The sequence below is a fragment of the Hibiscus syriacus genome, unplaced genomic scaffold, assembly GCF_006381635.1.
Source record: "Hibiscus syriacus cultivar Baekdansim isolate YM2019G1 unplaced genomic scaffold, ASM638163v2 tig00111215_pilon, whole genome shotgun sequence".
Lineage (NCBI taxonomy): Eukaryota > Viridiplantae > Streptophyta > Magnoliopsida > Malvales > Malvaceae > Hibiscus > Hibiscus syriacus.
Window position 1 is genome coordinate 262,424 of NW_024063023.1, and position 25,638 is coordinate 288,061.

Genomic DNA, 25,638 nt, shown 5'->3' on the forward strand with positions numbered 1-25,638 from the left:
GTTGAGTATTTTATATTATTTAATTTAATTCGTGATATATTTTAGGGTATGTCTGAATTCTAATGTATAATTGTATGAAAGTGTAATTATCATCTTAATAACTATATTATAATTGTTTTATGTATAATTGGTATTTTGACCCAAGTCTGACGGATTCGTATTTAATCTTATGAGATTGTTTTTCTAATAGAGTTTGTGTCGAGTCGAGTTTAATAAAGAGTAAGACCAAATCAAGTCGATATTGAATTTAAGATAAAAAATCTTCGATCTAAATTAAGTCGAAATAATTGTATAAACCTACTTCAATGTGTTCATGTATCTTTCATGTATAATCAAAATTGAGAGGGGTGTTGTTGAAGAATAAGGAGTTTTTTAGGCTTAATTTCCCATCGTTACCCACTTCTTCCAAGCAATGATAGTTGACCTAATTTCCTAGGTTGACTCAATTATCAATTAATTCATAATAATAATAATAATAATAATAATAATAATAATAATAATAATAATAATAATAACACCTTACCATCTTGACTCTGCTATCCTGGCATTAAATATGAAGAAATTATCCTAAAAATCAAATAAACGGGTTAGGTTAGAGCAGGTTTCGGTCAATCAGACTCAACCCAATAAAATTTATTTTCTATCCAAAATTTGACTTGAACCATATTTAAAGCGACTTCATTCAATCTGAAATCTAATTAGATTTTGTAAAAAAAAATTAGTTTTAAACTTCTTTTAGGGCTATTGGGTGGGAAAAATTAAAGGTTGAGATAATATATAGAGGAGTATTATTATAATTATACTTTTCTATTGGACCAAATAATCCACCCACCTGGATTATTTGCCCAATTCCACCTCTTGACTCTGCTATCCTGGTATTAAATATAGGGTAAAGTATACAAATAGTCCTTAAACTTTTAAGGCGCTTGTATTTTGGTCACCTAACTTTTGAAACTTGTAATACAATAATCGAACTTTTAATTCGTTTCGATAAGGTTTCGCCATTATCTCCCGTTAATTTTTGCTGACGTGTCACTTAATTGTCGTTAAACCCCCTCCTCCTCCTCCTCATATTTGGTATTACATAGAGTTTTCCTTGTCCGATAATTTACAAGGTTGACAATTATTATCTCTACGAGGATTTGATTGTTGAGAGAATTTTGTTTTTATTAGAATTTAGTACCAATCGTTTAAGGTGATTACTTCTCGAGTGACCTTGTTTGTTCTACCCTTTTTGTAGCAGAAGAGAGATGGGACGATAATGAGAGGCTAGAATGGGACGATAATGAACCTGAAGAATATGGCGGGGTGGATTATGATGAGAAGGAGATGGGTCCTGACGAGTGATGCGGACGAAGATATCATGCTTATCAAAATATAATGTTATGCAATCAAACAACATGTTTCACAGAATATTATTAAAAATACATGCATAAAAACTACGAACAAGTTACAGTAGAGTATCTAAATCGTATTTAAAATAACGTTAGGTATATTTTGAAAAATTTAAAATTATAGGTATTAAAATAGATCAAAATTAATAGTTTAGGTATTAAATGTATATTTTACCCATAAAAATTGTTCTAGAGGTAAAATAAGACGACGTCGTAACAAGCATATAAAGTAAGCCAAAAGCCCTCTTTCTCCACATCGTCTAAATAATATCTCAATAGCTACAAGCGCCACCCTCCAAGTTCTCTCGAAACCCTAATGATGGCGATCGACAAAACCGAGCCCAGCAAGCTCCGATGGGGAGAGCTAGAGGAAGACGACGATCTCGACTTCTTGTTGCCGCCCAAGGAAGTTATCGGCCCCGATGAGAACGGGATCAAAAAGGTGATCGAATACAAGTTCAACGAAGAGGGTAATAAGGTCAAAATCACGACGACGACCCGAGTCCGAAAGCTGGCCAAGGCCCGTTTGAGTAAGCGGGCTTTGGAGAGGAGGAATTGGGAGAAGTTCGGCGATGCGGTGCGTGAAGATGTTGGGAGTCGGCTCACTATGGTTTCCACTGAAGAGATCCTTCTTGAACGTCCCAGAGCTCCTGGTTCGATTCTAATTACCTTTTTTTTCACTAAAATGTCTTATTTTATGTGATTTGGTTTCGATTTGATGAAATTGGATATATAAATTTGAAAGTTTTAGATTAGGATGATAGGTTCTTGTTAATCTTCTCTTATGTGGTTTTGATTGCTGTTAAATTTTACTTAATTTGCATTTGATTGCATCTTTATATGGATTGTTTCCACTGAAGAGATTCTTCTTGAACACCCCGAGCACTCGTTAGATTCCAATTACCCCTTTTTATTAAGACTTTTTTGTGATTGTTTTAGATTTGATGAAATTGAATATATATATCATTTGAAAGTTTTAGATTATGATGATTGGTTATTGTTAAATTTCTCCTAATCTGCATTTGATTGTTGTTAAATTTCTCTTCATTTGCATTTGACTGCATCTTTATATGGATTGTTTCAAGGTATTGGTCTCAGTATCACTTAAATGAGCATGATTTGATTAATTTGGTTATGGTGGTCAATTAGCCAATCACATATCAGCTATTGTTGCTGTTTGTTTGTGTGAATGGTCAGTAAGCCACCTATAGCTGTTGTTTGTGGCCTTTTTTTACAGTGAAATATGTTTATTTTTTTTCACTTTTGGAGCCATTAACTACATTCGAGTACATTTCCCAGTCTTCCGACCAGTGGTTTATACCGAAATTTCACCTAAATTTGTAATCACTTTTTTTTTTCTGGTTTTGTGTTTCATTTGAGAATGGTGGATTGGTTCTGCCAATCATGTTTTAATCAAATGGTGGTTGTTTAATGCGGAATGATCATGGGGAAACTGTTTGCATCTTTTTTAAATCGGTATTCGATTGTTGAATGGTTAAACCAATTTATTGGCTTCATTCCGAGGCCATTAACAACATCCAAGAAACGCTTGTTTTCTAAATTGTGTGTTTTTTCAGCATAGGTCTTGAAGGTTTTTTTTATGGCATGCTCCCGTTGTGACGTTTTTGTACAAATGCATGTGTCTACGACACAATTGTTTATAGGTACCAAACAGGAAGAAATGAAGGCTGCAGGGGACAGTTTGGCTCAACTTAGCAAGGGAGGTGCGGTTCTCATGGTGTGCCGTACATGTGGTAAGAAAGGTGATCACTGGACTTCCAAATGTCCTTACAAGGATCTTGCTACTCCAGTCGAAACCTTTGTCGAGAAACCTGCAGCATCAGAGACCTCAGTGGCTGCTCCCGGAGCTGGAAAGGGAGCTTACGTTCCACCAAGCATGAGAGCTGGTGCTGAGAGAACCACCGGATCAGATATGAGACGCAGGAATGATGAGAACTCCGTTAGGGTAACCAACTTATCTGAGGACACCCGGGAGCCCGACTTGCATGAACTTTTCCGACCATTCGGTGCTGTGACTCGTGTGTATGTTGCTATGGATCAGAAGACGGGCACAAGTAGAGGGTTTGGTTTCGTCAACTTTGTGAACCGAGAGGATGCCCAAAGAGCTATTAACAAGCTGAATGGATATGGTTATGACAATCTCATCCTCCGAGTCGAGTGGGCGACCCCGAGAACAAACTAGAAAGATTATCAACTTCCTGGTTATGTCAACAGTTGCAGTAAACCGTCTAAAGTGCAGATTTTGGCCACCACCCCAACTTTCTTTTAAACCTATGTTGTTACATGACTTTATGTTCTATTTAAGGTCAATTATTGGTTCACTAATGGCTTTCGTGTTAAACCATTAACCATGAGTGTCACTCAATAAAACATTTCCCAAACCTTCCATTAGCTTAAACCTCATGTTTTTAAGGGTCACAATTAAGAATGAAACATGGTGACCATGATGGTGACCTTCTGATTGCTTTCGCTTGATGATTTCAATTGGGCCCCTCCACCGATCATGTGTCTGAAAATGATGGGCTTATCATTGGGCACAAATGATCATGTGATGGAGAAGTGAGGCCCAATCATTGTATGAGATTGGCCTACCTCAAGGATCAATTAGTTGATGTGGATTGGATCACATGGGATAAACATTGGGAACATGTTGGGCCTTCAACTATTGGACTAGCAAAGCACATGGAACAAGATTCTTATTTAGGATAAAAAGTTACAAATAGATTGATCAATGGGTCGGTCGAGTTAATTTTAGGTGATAACAATTTAGTTTAAAATTTAAAGTTTTGAGCACCTATTTAATTATTTCAGTGGTTAGAGCGATAGTTATTATTCCTAAATGTTTTAGCTTTAAGTATTAGAGACTGTAAAGATGTTTGAGCTTTCATTATTAAATGGTTGAGAATATTTTATAACAAATATTACTCGCAATCACATTTATATTATTAAAAAAAATTAAAGTTTTCAAGGTATCTAGGTCAAACTAATTTCATGTTTCGAATACTTAATGTTTAAATCATGTAATGGAAAAATTATTTGATGGACCCGACTCAACGTCATCCGTGATCCCAACCAATAAAATTCATCAATCTCATTTTTCCAAGGTGAATCTTCACCTATTTTCTAGGTGTAAATAAAGGAATGATGATTTATTTTATGGGTGTTTTGTGGGCTTCCTAAATGCGATGATTGATTGGATCAAATAGTGCATAACCACTCTAAGCTTCTCGATTGTTATCAATAGTGACTTGGTAGGGTTGTTTACAAGTGTTAAGGGAGTATATTCACAATTATAGAGGGACTATATCCATAATTAAACCATAATAAGATAAGGAGGGGGACAAAATATCCATTCGCAAGCCGGGTGAGGTTAGCAAAAGACACATTCATCAAATTATAGTTCCGATTCGTTACTTCACAGACTCTGGGCTCTTCTTTCAACTCCAAAGAAAATCACGAAGATGCCACTGTAGATTCAAAATCGACGATCCAGAATTCCAGATCACCGCAAATCCTCCACCGCCGCCGTCGCCTTTGTTTTTCAAACAATGAAGCTTCCTGGCAATGCCGATTTCCTCAAGAGCCAAACGGCGATCAAATTCGCAGCCTTCGTTTTCATCTCCGTCTCATTCTTTTACTTAGGCAAACACTGGTCCGACGGTTCCCGTCAGCTCGTCTTCTTTTCCCGCCAATCGCCTTCCTCCGCGACGTCGTCTGTGCCTTCCGTCGCTATTTCTCCCAATTTCAATAAAGAATTAAATGTTTCCGTTCTCATTAATGCCACAGAAGTCGAAACCAGCTCGGAATCAGCTGAGCCGGTCATAAGTAATGAGCGGCAATCGGTGTCGGCTTTGAAGGCAGCTCCGCCTCCTCCCCCGCCTCCACCGGAGATAAAGAGTTACGGGATCGTGGATGAGAATGGTACGATGTCAGATGAGTTTGAGATCGGAGAGTTCGATCCGGATTTGGTGGAGAATTGGGGAAACGGAACGGAGATTGAGACGGAAACCAATAAGGGAGATGCCAAGTCTACATTCAGGGTTAAGAAGTTTGGGCTTTGTGACGAGAGTATGAGAGAGTTTATACCTTGTTTGGATAATGTGGAAGCGATCAAGAGGCTTAAGTCTACTAAGAACGGAGAGAGATTTGAACGGCACTGTCCGGAGAAAGGGAAAGGATTGAATTGCTTGGTTCCGCCTCCGAAAGGGTACCGGCCGCCGATCCCGTGGCCTAGGAGCCGCGATGAGGTGAGATATTTTGATTAATTTTTAAAGATATGATGCAGAATGAAATGCAATATCATATGCTTTGTGTATTTTTATTTTTAGTATATTTAACTACTTTGTCTCTACTTTGACTGTACTTTGACAATGCTTTAGTTCTGCATGCAGTCTATATAGCTGAGTTAGATTCACGAGTTCATAATTACTTAATTAGAAACAACAGGCTGTGAGTTCATTTGTTAGCTTTTTCGGACTTCGAATGTTTACTAAGCACCGTTGAATGATTTATTTGTTAAATTGTTTCTTTTTCTATTCATTTTTTTTTGTTAAATTATTTCATGCGTTGAAGTACTAAAAAACAGATTTGGTATCTTTAGATCTCCACGGGTGATATATCCTAGGGAGAATTGAGATATGTAATGTTTGAGAAGTGATACTAAAGCTTTTTTTTTGGTGTTGAATTAAGTTCATTTACTAAGAAAAAGAACTTGATAGAGAGATATGAATTTTGGTTGATAATTGTGCTGGTTTTGATTTTTTCCCCCTTTGTTGCTGAGGGATTAAAGGAAACTATACTTTTGAGTGTTTTCTTTTTCCTTTTTACCCTTCTTTTTCCATCTTGTGTGATGCATGAGCTTATAATTTTATAATATTTATTTATTTCAGTTTTATTAAATATTAGAGATATTTTGGATGCTAGGATTATAAGTTTCCGTTATGTTTTAAATCCAGGGCTAGGATTAAATTATTTTTGTAAGCCTATTATAATAAGTTGTAAAAATATTACAGCCACAAATTATCATTATTGTTTCTTTGAATTAGAAGAAAACTAGAGGTTTCGTTAAACCTAAGTTTTTCTCGAGTTCCATCTTCTTTCTTACTCGTTTGTTCAGCCTTACTTCTTTTGATTAATATTGTTTTTACTACCCACGTCATCATGTTTTTTCAAGAACCTTTTGCTACTTGAAGTTGCTTTTGTTACAGTTTGATTTGTTTATTCGTTCACTTATTTGCAAGTAGCATATGTAGTTTTCTAATAGGATATACTGCTTCAATGGATAGGTATGGTTCGGTAATGTCCCGCATTCGCGTCTGGTAGATGACAAAGGTGGTCAGAATTGGATTTCCAGAAAAGGGAAGGATAAGTTCAAGTTTCCTGGAGGTGGGACACAATTCATACATGGGGCAGACCAGTACCTGGATCAAATGTCTAAGGTTATGAAAATTTTAAAATCTATTATGTATGCATGAAAATGTCTGGATTTTGTTTCTGACAAACAGGTTCTAACCTGAATATCCAGATGGTTCCTGAGATTACATTTGGTCATCATATTCGTCTTGTTTTGGATGTTGGATGTGGTGTGGCAAGTTTTGGTGCTTATTTGCTATCACGGAATGCTATAGCCATGTCAATAGCTCCTAAAGATGTCCATGAAAACCAGATCCAATTTGCTCTTGAACGTGGAGTGCCTGCAATGGTAGCTGCATTTGCAACTCGTCGTTTATTATACCCCAGTCAAGCCTTTGATTTGATACATTGTTCTAGATGTCGTATCAACTGGACTCGCGATGGTAAACTTTTTTGTTCTGTTTTATGTAGTTGCCATGGTATACCTTTTACTCACGTTTTATCTAGTCATTTTTTTGGTTGCAAAGCAAAGTAAGGAAAATATTTTAGATCTGATAAAATGTTCTTGTTCTATTTCAAATATCATTTTTGCACTGACTTTGGGATCTGGCTACCCTATATTCTCATTCTATTTCTGTTGCTCTTCTCCATTAAGGAAGTTCTGCAATTCCAATTTCCTCTCTTTTCCCATAAACTTTCTTTTTCTGCCTTTTTTTTAAAGTAAAAACTTGTTTATATTTTAAAACATTATCCTTCATTAGATATTTATAGAATAACACTTCATGTTTCTTTTAATCAACTTCTGGGATATCTTCTGATTTATCCTTCTATGCTTTGTAATGAAGATGGAATTTTGCTCCTTGAGGTGAATAGAATGCTCAGAGCCGGTGGTTATTTTGCTTGGGCAGCGCAGCCTGTTTACAAGCACGAACAAGCCCTTGAGGAACAGTGGGAAGGTAGGAATGATGGACCTAGATTCATGTTAAGCATGTGATGAAATGTGATATCTACTATACTCTTTGTGGATTTGCAATTTGAACTTTAAATTATACTGATATTTTCTTTTTATCCCGGTTTACCATTTATACTGTTTAGCTTGTGCTCATTTGGTGAAATGTGTTGTGCGGCAGTTTGTAAGTAATTATGTATTAGATTTTCAATTCATGATTATTTTTTGATCTCCTTTGTTTCCAGAGATGCTTAACCTTACTACTCGCCTCTGCTGGAATCTTGTAAAGAAGGAAGGGTACATTGCAATATGGCAGAAGCCTTTTAATAATAGCTGTTATTTAAGCCGTGAAGAGGGAACTATTCCTCCTTTGTGTGATCCAAATGATGACCCAGATAATGTTTGGTATGTTCAAACTCTTTTTATTTTGAAAAGACAATTCATAAATGTGACTGTATAATCGAACTGGAATGGCTGATTTTTAGTTATACATGTCCTTTCCTGCATATGAGGATGCTTTGAGCATCGGCAATCATATAATTGAATGCTTGGCGTTTTAGATACTTGTTTTATGCATCTTACTGTGCACTAGCTGGTGTATGTTTCTTTTAGTGTATGTCCCATATAAAACGAGAAACTGTCTTCTGCTTGAAGGAATCTGTGCATATAATTGCTTTTCGGAAACTGTGTTGGAGTTTTGCCTATGGTCCTTTTGACCATTGAAAGTTTTACTAACAGCTGTATGAAACTGACCATTGGCATGATTTCACTTCTCTATGCTGATTTTTTTATGGCTTCCATCAATTGAACAATATTTTCTTCACTTGCATATTATTTTAACTTCGTCAGTCTCTGAGGATTAATTTCTAAAGCTATTTGGAATTCTGCAACACTCATTCTTGTCCTTATAGTTAGTCTTCTTGGTTAGGAATTCTGCAACACTCATTCTTGTCCTTATAGTTAAGTCTTCTTGGTTATCATTTAGGTCTTTCATTCTCAAGGGTGCCAGTTTAAAATCTTTTGCTGTTTAATGCAAGTAGTTTAGAGTTAGTCACAGGATATTTGCATGATATGTTAGGTATGTTGATCTAAAGGCATGCATTAGTCGACTTCCTGAGAATGGATACGGTGCGAATGTTGCCCCTTGGCCTGCTCGTTTGCAAACTCCACCTGACAGGCTGCAGAGCATACGTATTGACTCCTACATAGCTAGAAAAGAACACTTCAAGGCAGAATCGAAATACTGGAATGAAATAGTTGCAAGTTATGTCCGTTCCCTACATTGGAAGAAGTTCAATCTAAGGAATGTAATGGACATGAGAGCTGGCTTTGGAGGGTATTTTATTAAACCTTGTCTCGTACTTTACAACTAAGATGTTTCGGTATTTTAAAAAATCAATATTTTATGTATTTTTGTGCAGATTTGCTGCAGCATTGATCGACAACCAACTTGATGCTTGGGTTCTCAATGTGGTCCCTGTTAGTGGCCCCAATACCTTGCCTGTTATATATGATCGTGGATTAATAGGGGTCATGCATGACTGGTACTTTTTCTTCGCCACAATTCAATTAAGAAACTCTCCATAGTTGATCAGTTTGAATTGGATCGGATTAGTAATGCCTTTACTTCCATCTATTATATTTTACATTAGTAAGGATCTTGTGACCAAAATATCATTACTTCGGATCTCGGAAAAGTTATTTACACCTTCAAATAAAACCTTGTTTTAAAATGTTTTGCGTTTAACAAACGCACACCTGCTCGATCCAAGTTATATAAACCGTCTATAATTTTCCAGGTGTGAGCCATTTGATACGTACCCGAGGACCTATGACTTTTTGCATGCAGCTGGCCTCTTCTCAATTGAGAGGAAAAGGTACATCTTATGAATTAGTTTATTTTGAATAGGACACCTAATGAACTATATAACTACCGATTGTGTTGAGATTGTTTTTTGCTGAAAATAGAAGATTTTATTCACCACTTTGGCACTTATCAAAGGTGAAGTTCCCTTTTTTATTTAAAAATTATTATCCAAGTACGGGTAAGCGTGTATCGGCTAGGTTCATTGTCACTATGGGAACAGTTTGGAAGTTTCATTCACAGGGCAAAGTATTAATACATCATGTTTAAGTGGTTGGGTCTATTGATAATTTGATAACTTTCTACTTGTACATCAGATGTAATATGTCTACCATCATGCTTGAAATGGACCGGATATTGCGTCCTGGTGGGCGAGTATACATCCGCGATTCTATCGACGTTATGGATGAACTTAAAGATATTGCAAAAGCCATGGGTTGGCATCCAGCTTTACGCGATACATCCGAGGGTCCTCATGCAAGTTACAGGATCTTGGCATGTGATAAGCGCTTGCTTCGCAGTTGAACCAGTAGAACCAGGGACTCGAAGTTGCACCACCTTTCGGTGTTAACTAATGCAAATCGAAGATGTAATTAGACAGGCTAATGAGAGTCTTGCAAAGGGTTGTTTCCAGAATAAAAGAGGGGTCATCGATTTTGAAGCTCTAACATCGTACACGGTGGACCGGAGGAGGACATCGGACACTTTTGAGGTTCTTATAGATGGTGTTCAGTCAAGCCAGATATTTGATATCTTCAGCTGAAATGGAGCCTGGTAATAAGCCTAGATACACTTCCTTCATAGGTCTAGTTCGAAGGTTCAAACTTTAAGATCTCGAGTTTGAGTTTTTGTGACATAAGGGACATATATAGGTTTTGATACCATTTGTGAGCTTTCAGTTTAAGATTTTATTCCGGTTTAAGTCTTATTACACGTAGATTATGTGCAGATTTATTTTTATCTAAAATTCGAATATAATCCAATTATGATATAATTATTAGTATTTTGTATTATGGTTACTTGCAGTTTGTAATTGTCTATGTGAATGCAAATTTTCTATTATCATTTTCAATTCACTAAGATTTTTAGTTGATCAAAAATATTTTTATTTTGAACATGGCTTAGAAAGATTGAAGCATGCATCCTTTTTTTGAGTAATCTCAGTTTTTTTTATTGAAATTTTTCATGAATTTGGAGAAAGTAAAAACAATATTTGTTCGAAGATAATTCACAACCTTTCGACATTAAATGTTCATACCTTATTTATTATAGAAGTACATTTGAATGGGTTGTTGATAATCAGAGGTGGAACGCAAAAATTTGAAAAATTATAATTTTGGCCCTTAAAATTTTCAAAAAAATTAATCTAGCCCACAAAATTAAAAATTTGGATTAGGTTTAATTTTTTTTGAATGTTTTTAATTAAATTTCTCTCAAATTTTTTTAAAATTTATCATTAAGTCTAGATAGACCTCATTTTTTAAAAAAAAGAGAAAATAACCTCAGTGACCAAAAATCCCATATAATATACGATTTTAATCAACTTTTTCCGGATTTGCCAAAATGACCAACAAAATCGTAATGTGATCGCTAATTCGCAACGCGATCTCCATTATCGTAAATTCGCGTTGCATTTCGCGTTGCGATAGTTGGAAATCACGTTGCGATGGTATACAGTGTCGTTGCGATTTTCCCAATTCGCAATGCGAATAAGTAAATCGCAACGCGAATTGGAAAAATCGCAATGCGATACTGACTATCGTAATGCGATACTTACTATCGCAATGCGATAATACAAAATCGCAACGAGATACCGACTTTCGCAACGCGATTCTGACTTTCGCAACGCGATTTACATAGTGTCATTCGTATTAACACGTATTTTTTTTTCAAATTCCAAACACGAATTTTTTCTTAATAAATCGGAAACTGAACCGTCCACAGTAATCGCAACTCATAACCTCAAACCCAAAATCACAACACTCAGTCCCATCTCCATCTCTCACTCTCTACGGCGAAATCCGTCCCCATCTCCGAAGATTTCCGTCCCCATCGCCGGCGAAATCCCTCACAACCATTCACAGTCAAAAATCCCTCACAATCATTCAGAAATGGAAAATCAACCTCCGAGGGTTAGTTTTTTTTTTTATTTTTATTTTTGAATTTTTTGTATTATTTTAGGTTTTTCATATTGAGATTGATGATAAGTTTACTGGTAATTTCAATAATAGATTAATCATTTCACTTAGATTTCTTATTAAATTCATTCGATTGCTGCCAATACTGCTAAACTGTTTAGCCTGTGAAGTTAGTATTTGTCTTTGTTTTGTCTTTTGGTTGAAGTAATGCAGAAGAAGAATAGTTTCGAGAATGAAAATCGCAACGCGGAAATAACTATCGCAACGCGAAATAAAAAACGCAACGCGAAACAAAAATCGCATTGCGATTTTCATTTCGCGTTGCGATTTTTATTTCGCGGTTGCGATTTTCATTTCGCGTTGCGATTGTCTGGTCGCGATAGTCATTTCGCGTTGCGATTCTCTCGTTGCGATTCTATCGTTGTGATAGTCATTTCCGCATTGCGATTCTCATTATCTCGTTGCGATTTTCATTTCAACCAAAAGACAAAAACAGTGTTGCAAATTTTAGTTTCAAGAATAAACTACTATTTATGTTTATTGTTTTGTTTTTGGTATATCTTGACAGTGTAGTTTTTGGTATATCTAACTTGGTATGTTTATTGTTTTTTTGTAGAAATTTTTTTCGGCTTCATTGACAATAAGGAATAAAGTTAGCATAGCCACTACAATTGCTTCGAAGCTTTCACCTGCACAAAGAAAATTGTTTGAAGAAACCTGCTTCGGGCCATGGCTGAGAGTACAGCATCCGGGTGGAGATGCTAGTTTGACCCATTTGTAGCTTCAGACCATGACTAGCGATCTACCCGACAGTATACAACGTGGTGAGGAAGAGATATGGTTTCATTTTCCACCGCGCGTATACTTGTTTTGGGCGGAAGGAGTTCTGCTTAATCACTGGTCTACGATTCGGACACGATGATGTAGGCCGGTACACTCGTCATATCACCCGCCCATCATGGTTATCCAGGGTTTTTCCTGATGAGTCAATAGAGAAGCCGAACTTACACGTCGACGACATGAAGAAATTGTTTAATAAGAAAGATGGTTTTACTCGGATGAATGACGTCGATGTTGTCCGAGTATGCCTTCTACTACTTTTGTATGCCGACTTTTTAGGCAGAGAGGCCAGACAACCTATTCCTCAGGAGCTAATATTATTGGTAGAGGACCTAAATGCATGGAATCTGTTTCTGTGGGGTTCGTATATATGGAAAGCTACCTGGACTAAGTTGTCGTCTGCCTTTGATGACCGCAAAAGTTTGTGGGGCGATGGGTCGAAATACACTTTGTCAGGCTTTGTTTGGGCCTTTAAGGTAAGAATTTCTATATAATGTTTTCAAAATTATAATTAATTATTTAACAATTACTAATGTTTGTTATTATATTGTTTGTAGATTTGGATATTCGAGGCCTTTCCCGCCATGAAGACATATGCAATAAAAACTTCAAATGATATTCCCAGGGCTATTTCCTGGAAGAGGAAACGTCTGTTGGATTGGGAAGACTTAATACCATATGCGACAATAAATAATGTAAGTTAACACAAATACTATCATATATAAACAAGTTATTAATAGTAGACGTTTAACTTTGTTTGAGATTTTATATTTTTAGGAGGCCAACATTCCATTAATGAGACTGACACCCATGGAGGCTGAGCTTGCCACTGATTGGTGGCAAGCTAGTCAGCATTTTCTTGATGGCACAAATGATGAGCAACCTTCACTTCCTCCACTTCGAGAGCCATCACCTCACCTAGAGCCATCACCTGATCGACCCGACTATACACCTCTACAACGAGAGCCATCACCTATCCCGTCACATCATCGAGCCTCTTCTCCACCATCACCTCATGATAGGCGACCGGCAAAGATGCCACGACTTCTATCTCCCTATTCTCCACCTCCACGGGATGAGTCAAGGGAGTTACGTGATGAGGTCAATGCCTTGCGTGAGGAGATCGGTACTGTACTTGATAACGATGGTGCATGGCGTGTGGAGGTGTCTACTTTACGTGGTGAGGTTGCCGCTCTACGTGAGATGGTAGTATCGTTGCAGAATGAGGTTCATACTCTACGCAACGAGGTAAGTTTAAGATTTTCCATATTTAACTTGATGATAAATTTACTCGTAATTTCACTTAAATTAACCATTTCACTTAGATTGCTTAGTAAATTTATTCGGTTGCTGCCAAAACTACTAAACTTTTTACTTTAACACTGTGAAGTTAGTATTTGTCTTTGTTTTGTCTTTTGGTTGAAAGTTTGAAATATATTTATCTTTGTTTTCACTGTTTAAATATCATGTCTGTTTATTTACTGATATTTGTATTTAATTATTTAGCGGACCGATAAGGTGGATGCTTTACGTCGGGTTTTTTCTTGCACGACAGAGTTCACGCATCAGACGGCGTGCACGTGCTATTAAGTCTCCGTATACCCCAATAGTGCGAAGACATCGCAAGAAGAAGCCCGACTCGCCTGTCATCCCTCAAGAGTCCACTCTTATCGTTGAAGAGGCCCCTATCATTCCTCGAGAGTCCCCTCCCACCGTTCAAGAGGCCACTGTCATCGTTGAAGAGGTCCCTCCCACCATTCAAGAGCCCGATTCACATGGCGTCATATGAAGGATTCTTGAGAAACCCTCTGACGTGCCGGACATGATGGATTCAAGTTGGCTCTCATATGAGTTACCGGCCAGTACCATACCGGTATCTGAAGAGGAGAGGAAACCAACTACCGGACACAATTCTGGATAACACCCTTTGGGCTAAGACTGCAGTTGATTTTTATCTACATGAGCGAAGCCAGGGGTGTTTCACTGACATATGCAAGCTCAATGATGATATCTATTTGTTGCTTGATCGGTCTTGGTGGGGCGTATTATTAGGGGTCGAAGACAATGGCTATTTCGATGGAGGGGTAAGTCTTATATTTTTCTTATATTTTCATTTGATTATTTTTTGTAAATTTATGTAAGTTACTAATATATGTCTTTTTTTGTAAAACAACATATCGATGCGTGGGTGTCACGTCTTCTAATAATTAGGAAACTTAAGGAAAATAAAATAAATACACGATATACAATTATGCCGACGTCTTTTAACGCCGTTCACTTGAAGAATCAACGAGATGAATCATTTGCGTTGGGCAATGGACAAGTTAAACTTTATCCTGTATGGTGGGAGGTCGATAAGGTTAGTGTTTATTTTAGATTAAGTTTAAAGGTATTCATAAATAAGTGCGCAAATGAATGAATTATTACTTATGATTGCAGGTGTTTATCCCTGTTTTGGAACGTAACCATTGGCTTCTCGTCGAGCTTCAGATCCCATCCCTTAAGGCAATAGTATATGACAACATGATAAATTACATATCATTGGCTGATTTAAGAGATATTATTAAGGGATGGAGCTCTTATTTGGCTAAATTCTTGGATGCGATAAATTATTGGACTCGTTCTGGAAACAAGAAGCCAAAGAAGCTCAATATTACAGTTAACAGAGACGAGACCGCACCACAACAAACGAAAGGACCCAGAGGGGATTGTGGTCCTCTCGTATGCTTGGCGTTGGACCGTTTGATCACAGGAAGTATAAAGTATCTACCTCCCACCGATATAGATAGAGCTGCAGTAGGCTTGTGGTTTCGACATTATATGGCTAGATTGATATATACGAGACGCTACCTACCTGCATCCGCATTATAAAAATGTCCATAAACAATTGGTATGTTTATAGGCTTGTGGTTTGAAAATGTTTGGTTAAGTACCTAGAATTCAATAATTTGCTGTTTGTAGGTTTTAGATGTGTAGAAAGTGTTGTTTGAGCAAATGTTTGGTTTATGCAGGTTAATCTCAGAAGTGAGCTGCGTGAAAATGATGTATGACTGCAAAAGTTGATTCAATAGTAGAAGTGTTATTTTCTCTAATAATTATTGCTTATTTTTTGATTGTTTAATTGATTTGTAAAAGGTGATTTGTAAAAGTTGATTTGTTTAATTGATGTTAACATAATTCTTATTTGTGCTTGTTTAATTGATTGAAATGTAATGGTTGATTTTGTTGATTTCAATCTGCATTATGTTGAAGGCAAAAGTACTATCGCAATGCGAAATGAAAATCGCAACGAGAGAATCGCAACGCGAAAATGAAAATCGCAACGCGAAATTAAATTCGCGTTGCGATTTTTATTTCGCATTGCGATTCCCTCGTTGCGATTTTCATTTCGCATTGCGAAATTAGCGTTGCGATTTTCATTTCGCATTGTTATTCTCTCGTTGCGATTTTCATTTCACATTGCGATAGTAATTTCCGCGTTGCGATAGACATTAAGATGATTGCCTATTAAGTGATAACAACTGAACAGATCATAGCAATTTTCAAACTCAAGTTACTAATACATGCCTAACTGAAAATGTTAAAAGTCCACACATAAAATCTACATAATACAACGTTTGCATTTAAAAATCACCTAAGTTAACAGTCCCAAAAGGTGAAGCCAGTTGTGATTGGGATTTTAAAGATGATTGCGATTTTGATTGCCTTTTTCTTGACACCATATGAGCTTTGGATTTTGATGATGATCCATATTTTGGTAGAGGAAAAGATGATTGTGATGGCACTGGTGATCCACATGTCAACCTTGTATAACCACTTTCCTTGCACCGACTACATGTCGATCTCTTATTCTCTTCACCCTTAGACGGTATACGATCGTGACTTTTTGGTCGGCCAGGTAGCCTTCTGTCCATGGCTGGTGGCAAAACTGTTTGTAAGTCATCTGATATGTCCCACTCAGAAGGATGTGAAATAGGGTAGACAATCTCGGCATAAGTCTGTCGATATACTTCTGTAGTGTAGCAATCCATAGCGTATGTGCTTGAATCATCTTGGTTTAGATGAAGAGCAACTTTTATAACATGGCCACACGGATAACCAGATGTTTGCCATTTCATACAACTACACGTCCTTGCATTTAGATCGACAAGCCCATTTAAGTTATTATCCAGTACTTCAAACAAAGTGTTTGAACATGGTTCAACTCTCCATGACGTTGACTTCACAACACGTTTCGTTATCTTTTTTTCAGTCCATGGTGTAACACGATGTTCCAATGTTTCTGTAAATTTAAATAAATAATACTTAGTAAAATATATGATAAGTTACGAATTCAAAGAAATAATACCTGCATGGTTTCTTTTCTTATAGTACCACTGTTGAATAGAGGCTCGAAAAAACTCCATTAACATAGTAATGGGTAATTTTTTGGGAATGACGACTTAGAGCGTTAATTGATTCTGCACTATTAGACGTCATGAAACCATATCTTGCTCCAAGTTGATGTACTCTTAACCATCTTTCAAACCCGACATCTTCTAGTGTTTGAGCACACTGAGGCAAAACACGTCTTAAACAGTTTATATGCTTATTGAAATCCACTTCCCGATAAGCCTTTACAGCCTTCCAGTATGTCCATTTGTGCTTTTTTATACCAGCAGACCTTGATTTTAGATTTCTATACAAATGTACACCACAAAGTCCATGAAAAACACATCTGGGAAACACCTTCTAACAGCGTTGTCAATTGAGTTTGCCCTATCGGATATGATTGTCAGATTGCTAATAGGACCTATGCAATCCCTAAGATGCCCCATAAACCATGTCCATGAATCAGAGGTTTCAGATTTGCCAACCCCGTAAGCTATTGGCAATATCCCATTGTTAGCATCCATGGCTACTGCTAATAAGTTTACTCCAAGGTATCGACCTTTCAAATGTGCTCCGTCAACTATAATAACTGGGCGCATTGCAAGTAATAAACGAACGAATCTACAAAATAATATACACAAGAAATATAATCATTTAAATGTGAAATGCATGTAACTAACAGAAATGAGTCAACAGAATTATATTGATTTACTAACCGCAGCACCAATGGCGATAAACAGCAACTAAATGCGTCCATCTCTATCTGTTTTGATATGAGTTACCGACCCAGGATTTTTCAGCTTTAAATTGTGACAATAAGCCGGCAGTTGGGCAAACGATGCTTCTGGCGACCCCCTCAACAATTCCAAGGCATAACATTTGGCTCTCCAAGCTTGAGAATATGATATGCTAATCTTGAACCGAGCATTCATGTCAGTCATAATTTCATGTCCCCGATATACCCTGCCATTCAAAAACATTAACTCAGCCAGAAAACCACCCAACACCTTTTTGTTTGCCTGTCTATGGTGAGGAAAAACTTGGGTTCTTGAACATGTATGTTTATCAATAAAAGTCCTAACTTGAAACATTGCGCAATCTTTTATCCTCTTTGCATTCATACGCCACGTACAGTTTTTGTCAATCGTACACCTTGTTTCGAAACGATCTTTGCTTGATTTGTTAACTTTTAGTTGATAGCCATCTTCCACACATTTCGTATACAAAGCTATCTTCAAGTCTTCCTTTGTATCAAAACAATCATCTTTCTTGATACGAATAACTTTTGTGTAACAATCAACTGCTTTCTTTGCCAACTCTTCTTCCGGTAACTGAAGTAATTCTGGCATATTCCAGTTATACTCCCGTGGCATTTTCTTTTCTTCGGGGACTTTTTCTTCTTCTTTTTCTTCTTCAGGATTATATGAATTACAGAATGGATGTTTAACATGTTCATTCACAGTCGTAACTTCCTCCTCATTATCATCAACAACATCTTCCTCGGCAACGGGTGTTTCATCATCAAAATTCGGGTATTGACCAATATCAAAATCATTACATGCAGGGTCTGTTTCTTCTTCTGAAACATCATCAAAATCCGTGTATTGACTAATATCAAAGTCCGGGTATTGACCAAGATCAAATTTCGAATACTGACTAGTACTCACAATTTTTTCTCTTGGCTCATCATCGTCGAATTGGTCAATACGAAAACCGGAATTTGGTGCTGAAAGTTGATTTGGATTTGGATTAGAGAAAGGTTGTGGGTTTTGAGACCCACTTAGTTTATTACTACCCGCTACTGACCCAATAATACTACTTCTAGGTTCAACAACATACAATGTAACATCATCACTTGAAATATTAATGTAAGCAATGAATCGTTCAACATCTTCATTGTCGGTTAACAAATAAACTTTACCATTTCTCTGATAAGATAGCCTAAATCCACTTAGGGGCTCTAAATTCAATTTCTTTGAACCACGTAACATTAGGGTTTCATAAGTTAACTTCTTTAATGACAGTTTTAGTTGAAGATTCATGGGTAAAGGCATATATTGTAAAACACCATGAACATTCTCCCATGACCCTCCAAAACACAAATCTATCCAAACATGATCAACATTAGATGATTTCATGGTTGTAACTAAACAAACGAGATGCGAAACTAAGACCTGTTGCCGGATGGGGAAGGATGTCGTTGGATATAGGAACAGATGTCGCCGGAGAGAGTGATAGATGGAGATGGAATGAGTTGCGATTTAGGGATTTAGGTTATGAGTTGTTGCTGCTGCGTATATATATACACACAAAATTTGGCTTGCGAAACTAAAACCTGTTGCGAACTTTGAAACTCGCATTGCGATTTTGTATTATCTCGTTGCGAAAGTCAGAATCGCGTTGCGAAAGGCAATCATTTGACCATCGCAATGCGAAATGCAAATCGCAACGATAGAATCGCAATGCGAAATGAAAAAGGCAACGAGGATTAACATGCATAAACTTTTAACAATTATTGAATTCTAGGTACTTAACCAAACATTTTAAAACCAAAAGGAGTATATATGTTAACAAAACTTGCATTATGTGTATTTTATGTATGCACTTTTAACATTTTCAGTTAGGCATGTATTAGTAACTTGAGTTTGAACATTGCTATGATATGTTCAGTTGTTATCACTTATTAGACATTCATTTGACTATCACAACGCGAAAATGGCTATCGCAACGCGAAAATGGATATCGCAACGAGAAAATCGCAATGCGAAATGAAAATCGCATTGCGATTTTCTCGTTGCGATTTTCATTTCGCATTGCGATTTTCTCGTTGCGATAGCCATTTCGCGTTGCGATAGTCTGTTTTGCCTTCAACATAAAGCAGATTAAAATCAACAAATCAACTATTACATTTCAACACAAATTATGTACACATCAATTAAACAAATCAACATTTACAAATCATCTTTTACAAATCAATTAAACAATCAAAAAATAATAATAATTCTTATTTCTTCATCAATTATTGAATCAATGAATCAACAACTTTGTGACCCCGTACATCCATTTCACGCAGCTCACTTAAGGATTAACTTGCAGAAACCAAACATTTGCTCAAACAAGACTTCCTACACATCTAAAACCTACAAACAACAAATTATTGAATTATAGGTACTTAACCAAACATTTTCAAACCAAAAGGAGTATATATGTTAACAAAACTTGCATTTGACTTACCAATTAACAATGGACACTTTCATAACGCGGATGAAGGTAGGCAGCGTCTCGAATATATTGCTCTAGCCATATAATGCCAAAACCACAAGCCTACTGCAGCTCTATCTCTATCGGTGGGAGGTAAAAACTCTGTGCTTCCCGTCGTCAAACGTGCCAAGCAAAGGCATACGAGAGGACCACAATCCCCTCTGGCTCCCGGCGATTGCTGTGGCGCGGTCTCGTCTCTGACAACTGTGACATTGAACTTCTTTGGCTTCTTGTGTCCATAATGACTCCAATACTTAATCTCATCCAAGAATTTAGCCAAATGAGAGCTCCATCCCTTGAAAATATCTCTCAAATCAGATAGTGATATGTAATTGATCATGTTGTCATACACTATTATCTTCAGGGATGGGAGTTGAAGTTGGACGAGAAGCCAGTGACGATGTTCCAAAACAGGGATAAACATCTGCGATCATAAGTAATAATTCATTTATTTGCGCACTTATTTATGAACACCTTTAAAAAATTTAAAAAATAAACACTAACCTTATCGACATCCCACCATGCAGGATAAAGTTTAGCTTGTCCATTGCCCAACAAAAATGATTCATCTCGTTGACTCTTCAAGTGAACTGCGTGAAAAGCCGTCGGCATTATTGTATATAGCGAATTTTTTTTATTTTTCCTAAGCTTCCTTATTATTAGTAGACGTGACACCCACGCATCGATATGCTGTTTTACAAAAAAATACATATATTAGTGAATTACATTAATTTTTAAACAAATTAATCAAAATCATATATAAGACAAATATAAGACTTACCTCCCCATCCAAATAGCCACTGTCTTCAACCCCTAATAGCACACCCCACCAAGACCGATCAAGCAACAAAAACATTTCATCGTTGAGTTTGCTGATGTCAGTGTAACACCCTTGGCTCCGCTCATGTAGATAAAAATCAACTGTGGTCTTAGCCCAAAGGGTATTATCCACAATTGTTTCCGGTAGTTGTCTCCTCTCCACTTCAGATACCGGAAGGGTACTAGCCGGTAACTCATACGAGAGCCAACTCTCATCCATCATGTCCGGAACCGGTGGGGGTTTCTCAATACTTCGATATATTACCCCATGTGAATCAGGCTCTGGAATGGTGGGAGGGACCTCTTCAACGATGACAGTGGCCTCTTGAACGGTGGGGGGGAATCTTGAGGGAGAATAGGGGCCTCTTGAACGATTGAAGGGGACTATTGAGGGATGACCGGTGAGTCGGGCTTCTTCTTGCGGAGTCTTCGCACCATTGGGGTGAACGGAGACGTAATAGCACGTCCACGCCGTCTGATGCGTGAACTCCGTCGTGCAAGGAAAACCCGACGTAAAGCATCCACCTTATCGGGCCGCTAAAAAAATTAATACATAAATCAGTAAATAAACAGACATGATATTAAACAAAGACAAATATGTTTCAAACTAGCATTGTATTCACCCAAATCATTATTTTATCATAGTTCACAAAATGCTCAGATAACATTCCAGAAGTAAGCACTTATATAAACATTTAAAAGGACAACATATATAAACATTCCAGAAGAAGAATAGTTTACTTTCGCAACACGAAACTTAATATCGCAACGCGAAATAACTATCGCAACGCAGAAATGGCTATCGCAATGCGAAATGAAAATCGCAACGACAAAATCGCAACGCGAAACACAAATCGCATTGCGATTTTCATTTCGCGTTGCGATTTTGTCGTTGCGATTTCATTTCGCGTTGCGATTTTGTCGTTGCGATTTTTATTTCGCATTGCGATAGCCATTTCCGCGTTGCGATAGTCATTTTCGTGTTGCGAAAGTAAACTATTCTTCTTCTGTAAATTGAAACTTGAATGGATTGCATTACTTCAACCAAAAGGCAAAAATAAAACCAAAAACAAATACTAACAAAAACAGTTTAGCAGTATTGGCAGCAACCGAATAAATTACGAGTATGAAAAATCTTAAACTTACCTCGTTGCGTAGAGTATGAACCTCATTCTGCAACGATGCTACCATCTCACGTAGAGCGGCTACCTCACCGCGTAATGTAGACACCTCAACACGCCATGCACCATCGTCTTTGCGTAAAGTACCGACCTCCTCACGCAAGGCATTGACCTCATCACGTAACTCCCCTAACTCATCCCATTGAGGTGGAGGTGGAGAACAGGGAGATAAACGTCGTGGCATCTTTGCCGGTCGCCTATCTTGTGGTGATGGTGGAGAAGAGGCTCGATGATGTGACATAATAGGTGATGGCTGTCGTTGTGGAGGTGTATAGCCGGGTCGATCAGATGATGGCTCTGGGTGAGGTGATAGCTCTGGGCGAGGTGATGGCTCCCGAAGTGGAGGCTGCTCATCAACCGTTCCATCAAAAAAACGCTTACTAGCTTGCCACCAATCAGTGGCAAGCTCAGCTTCCGTGGGTGTCAGCCTCTGTAGAGGAGTGTTGGCCTCCTAACAATATAAAAGCTCAAACAAAGTTAAACGTGTACTAGTAATAACTTGTTTATAAACATATGGTAGTATTTATGTTAACTTACATTATTTATTGTCGTATACCGTAGTAAATCTTCCCATTGCAAGGTCCGTTTCCTCTTCCAGGAAATAGCCCTGGGAATATCATTTGAAGTTTTTATTGTATATGTCTTCATGGCGGGAAATGCCTCAAATATCCAAATCTACAAACAATATAATAACAAACATTAGTAATTGTTAAATAATTACTTATAATTTTGGAAACATCATATAAAAATTCTTACCTTAAAGGCCCAAATAAAGCCTGTCAAAGTGTATTTGGAACCATCGCCATGCAAACTTTTTCGATCATCCAAGGCAGACGATAACTTATTCCATGTAGCTTTCCATAAATACGAGCCCCACAGAAACAGGTTCCACGCATTTAGGTCTTCTACCAATTTGATTAGATCATTTGGAATAGGTTGTCTGGCCTCTCTGCCTAAAAAGCCGACATGCAAAAGAATTAGAAGGCATACTCGGACAACGTCGACATCATCCATCCGAGTAAAACCATCTTTATTATTTAACAATCTTGTCAGGTCCTCTACGTGTAGACTCATCCTCTCCAGCTCAGGAAAAACCCGTGATAGCCATGATGGGCGGGTAATGTGTCTAGTGTACCGACCTACATCATCGTGTCCGAAGCGTAGACCGGTGATTAAGCAAAACTCCTCCCGCCCAAAACACGTATACGCCGGTGGAAAATCAAACCATATCTCTTCATCACGACGTTGTATAGTCTCTGGTAGATCGCTAGTCATGGTTTGAAGAAACAGGTGTGTCAACATCGCATCTCCACCGGGATGTTGTACTTTCAGCCATGGCCCGAAGCATGTATCCTCAAATATTTTTCTTTGTGCAGGTGAAAGCTTCGACGCAATTGTTTTGGCCAGGCTGACTTTATTTCTCAAGGTCAATTGAGCCGAATAAAAGTTCTACAAAAACAATAAACATACTAAATTAGATATACCAAAAACTACACTGTGAAGATATACCAAAAACAATAATAAACATAAAGAGTAGTAGTTTATTCTTCAAACTTAAATTTGCAACACTGTGAATTTCGTATTTGTCTTTGTTTTTTGGTTGAAGTAATGCAATTCATTCAAGTTTCAATTTGCAGAAGAAGAATAGTTTCTGAAAATGAAAATCGCAACACGAAAATGACTATCGCAACGCGAATTTGACTATTGCAACGAGATAATCGCAATGCGAAACTAAAATCGCGTTGCGATTTGCATTTCGCGTTACGATTCTCGGTTGATTTAATAAGCAATCTAAGTGAAATGGTTAATCTATTATTGAAATTACCAGTAAACTTATCATCAATTTCAATATGAAAAACCTAATAATAATGCAAAAATTTCAAAAAGAAAATAATTAAAAAAACTAACCCTCGTTGGTTGATTTGGTTGATTTTCCATTTCTGATTGTGAGGGTGGCTCTGAGAGATGGAGATAGACGGATTTCGTCGGAGATGGGGACGGATTTCGTCGGAGATGGGTGAGAGAGTGAGAGATGGAGATGGGACTGAGTTGTGATTTTAGGTTTTAGGTTATGAGTTGCGATTACGGGATATACTGTGGACGGTTCAGTGTTCCAATATATTAATATTCGTGTTTGGAATTTAAAAATAAAATACTTGGCCAGGATACTAATGGCGCTTTGAAAATCGCATTGCGATTATGTATTATCGCGTTGCGAAAGTCAGAATCGCGTTGCGAAAGTCAGTATCGCGTTGCGAAAGTATGTATCTCGTTGCGATTTTGTATTATCGCATTGCGATAGTCAGTATCGCATTGCGATTTTCCCAATTCGCGTTGCGATTTACTTATTCACATTGCGATTTTCCCAATTCGCGTTGCGATTTACTTATTCGCATTGCGAATTGGGAAAATCGCAACGACACTGTAGACCATCGCAACGCGATTTTCAACTATCGCATTGCGAAAATGCAACACGAATTTGCGATAATGGAGATCGCGTTGCGAATTAGCGATCGCATTGCGATTTTGTTGGTCATTTTGGCAAATCCGGAAAAAGTTGGTTAAAATCGTATATTATATGGGATTTTTGGTCACTGAGGTTATTTTCTCTTAAAAAAAATTGTAAACTAAACCCTTCAAATTTTTTAATAATTAATTTAAATATCTAAACTTTTTAAAATTTTACGTTGCCCCCAAAATCTGTCATCAAGTTCCGCCACTGTTCATAATCGTTGAACATTGTTGTATAACTTAGTTTGAAATGAATTTTTCTTTGGGTTTCTGTTAGAGTGAATTTTTTGTTTTTATTTGGGTTTCTAGTAATAAACATTGTTGAAAGTATGTTGAAATCCACATTTTGATGTATGTAGGATAAAATATTGAATGTTTTGTGTTTAGTAGAAATTCTCTAATAGACATACATGATTCTCCAACCATCGTTAGTCCTTCTCGACGAATTTTATGCATGATGGAGAACACAAAAAAGTGTTATTGTAATAAATTGGCTCCTAGAAAAACTTCATGAAGCAATTTAAACCTCAGAAAAAGGTATTATGGTTGCTCAAATTTTTCGGCAAGAAAATCTTAATACTTAATCATTTTAGTTGGCTTGTAATAAAAATGCATATATCGATTGATAATGGATATATTAGGGCTATGAACAACCCATTCAAATGTAATTCTATATTAAATAGACTTTGTTTCATTATTTAATTTCTTATACCACTGTTTAGGAGCATGCTTAAGTCCATAGAGTGATTTTTTAAGTCTACAGACTTTGTCTTTCATACCAGGTGCTTCAAAACCTAGTTGCTGCTCCATGTAAATTCCTCATCTAGATCCCCATTCAGAAATACAGTCTTAACATCCATTTGATGTACCTGCAACTTATGAATAGAGGATAGCGCAAATAATGCATGGATCGTTGAGATTTTCTTAGCGGGATAGT

General features: G+C 37.2%; 2 protein-coding genes across 2 annotated transcripts; both read left to right on the forward strand.

Moving 5' to 3' along the window:
- The first annotated feature begins 1,639 nt into the window (after positions 1–1,639).
- On the forward strand, positions 1,640–3,736 carry LOC120156341 (eukaryotic translation initiation factor 3 subunit G-like). Its single transcript, XM_039167665.1, has 2 exons — positions 1,640–2,047; positions 3,059–3,736. The coding sequence occupies exons 1-2, from the start codon at positions 1,711–1,713 to the stop codon at positions 3,595–3,597; spliced, it is 876 nt and encodes a 291-aa protein (XP_039023596.1). The 5' UTR covers positions 1,640–1,710; the 3' UTR covers positions 3,598–3,736.
- A 1,108-nt stretch (positions 3,737–4,844) lies between these two features.
- Positions 4,845–10,213, forward strand: LOC120156339 (probable methyltransferase PMT11). The gene is made up of 9 exons (XM_039167664.1): positions 4,845–5,662; positions 6,701–6,853; positions 6,940–7,210; positions 7,613–7,723; positions 7,962–8,121; positions 8,795–9,052; positions 9,138–9,260; positions 9,516–9,593; positions 9,898–10,213. The coding sequence occupies exons 1-9, from the start codon at positions 4,964–4,966 to the stop codon at positions 10,103–10,105; spliced, it is 2,061 nt and encodes a 686-aa protein (XP_039023595.1). The 5' UTR covers positions 4,845–4,963; the 3' UTR covers positions 10,106–10,213.
- The last annotated feature ends 15,425 nt before the right edge of the window (positions 10,214–25,638 follow it).

Bases quoted from the DNA above. Each gene is read 5' to 3' on its own strand.
- LOC120156339 (XM_039167664.1), top strand. From the start codon at position 4,964: ATGAAGCTTCCTGGCAATGCCGATTTCCTCAAGAGCCAAACGGCGATC. The intron at 9,261-9,515 runs GTACTTTTTCTT...ATAATTTTCCAG, and splicing joins ATAGGGGTCATGCATGACTG to GTGTGAGCCATTTGATACGT. The intron at 9,594-9,897 runs GTACATCTTATG...CTTGTACATCAG, and splicing joins TTCTCAATTGAGAGGAAAAG to ATGTAATATGTCTACCATCA.
- LOC120156341 (XM_039167665.1), top strand. From the start codon at position 1,711: ATGATGGCGATCGACAAAACCGAGCCCAGCAAGCTCCGATGGGGAGAG. The intron at 2,048-3,058 runs GTTCGATTCTAA...AATTGTTTATAG, and splicing joins TGAACGTCCCAGAGCTCCTG to GTACCAAACAGGAAGAAATG.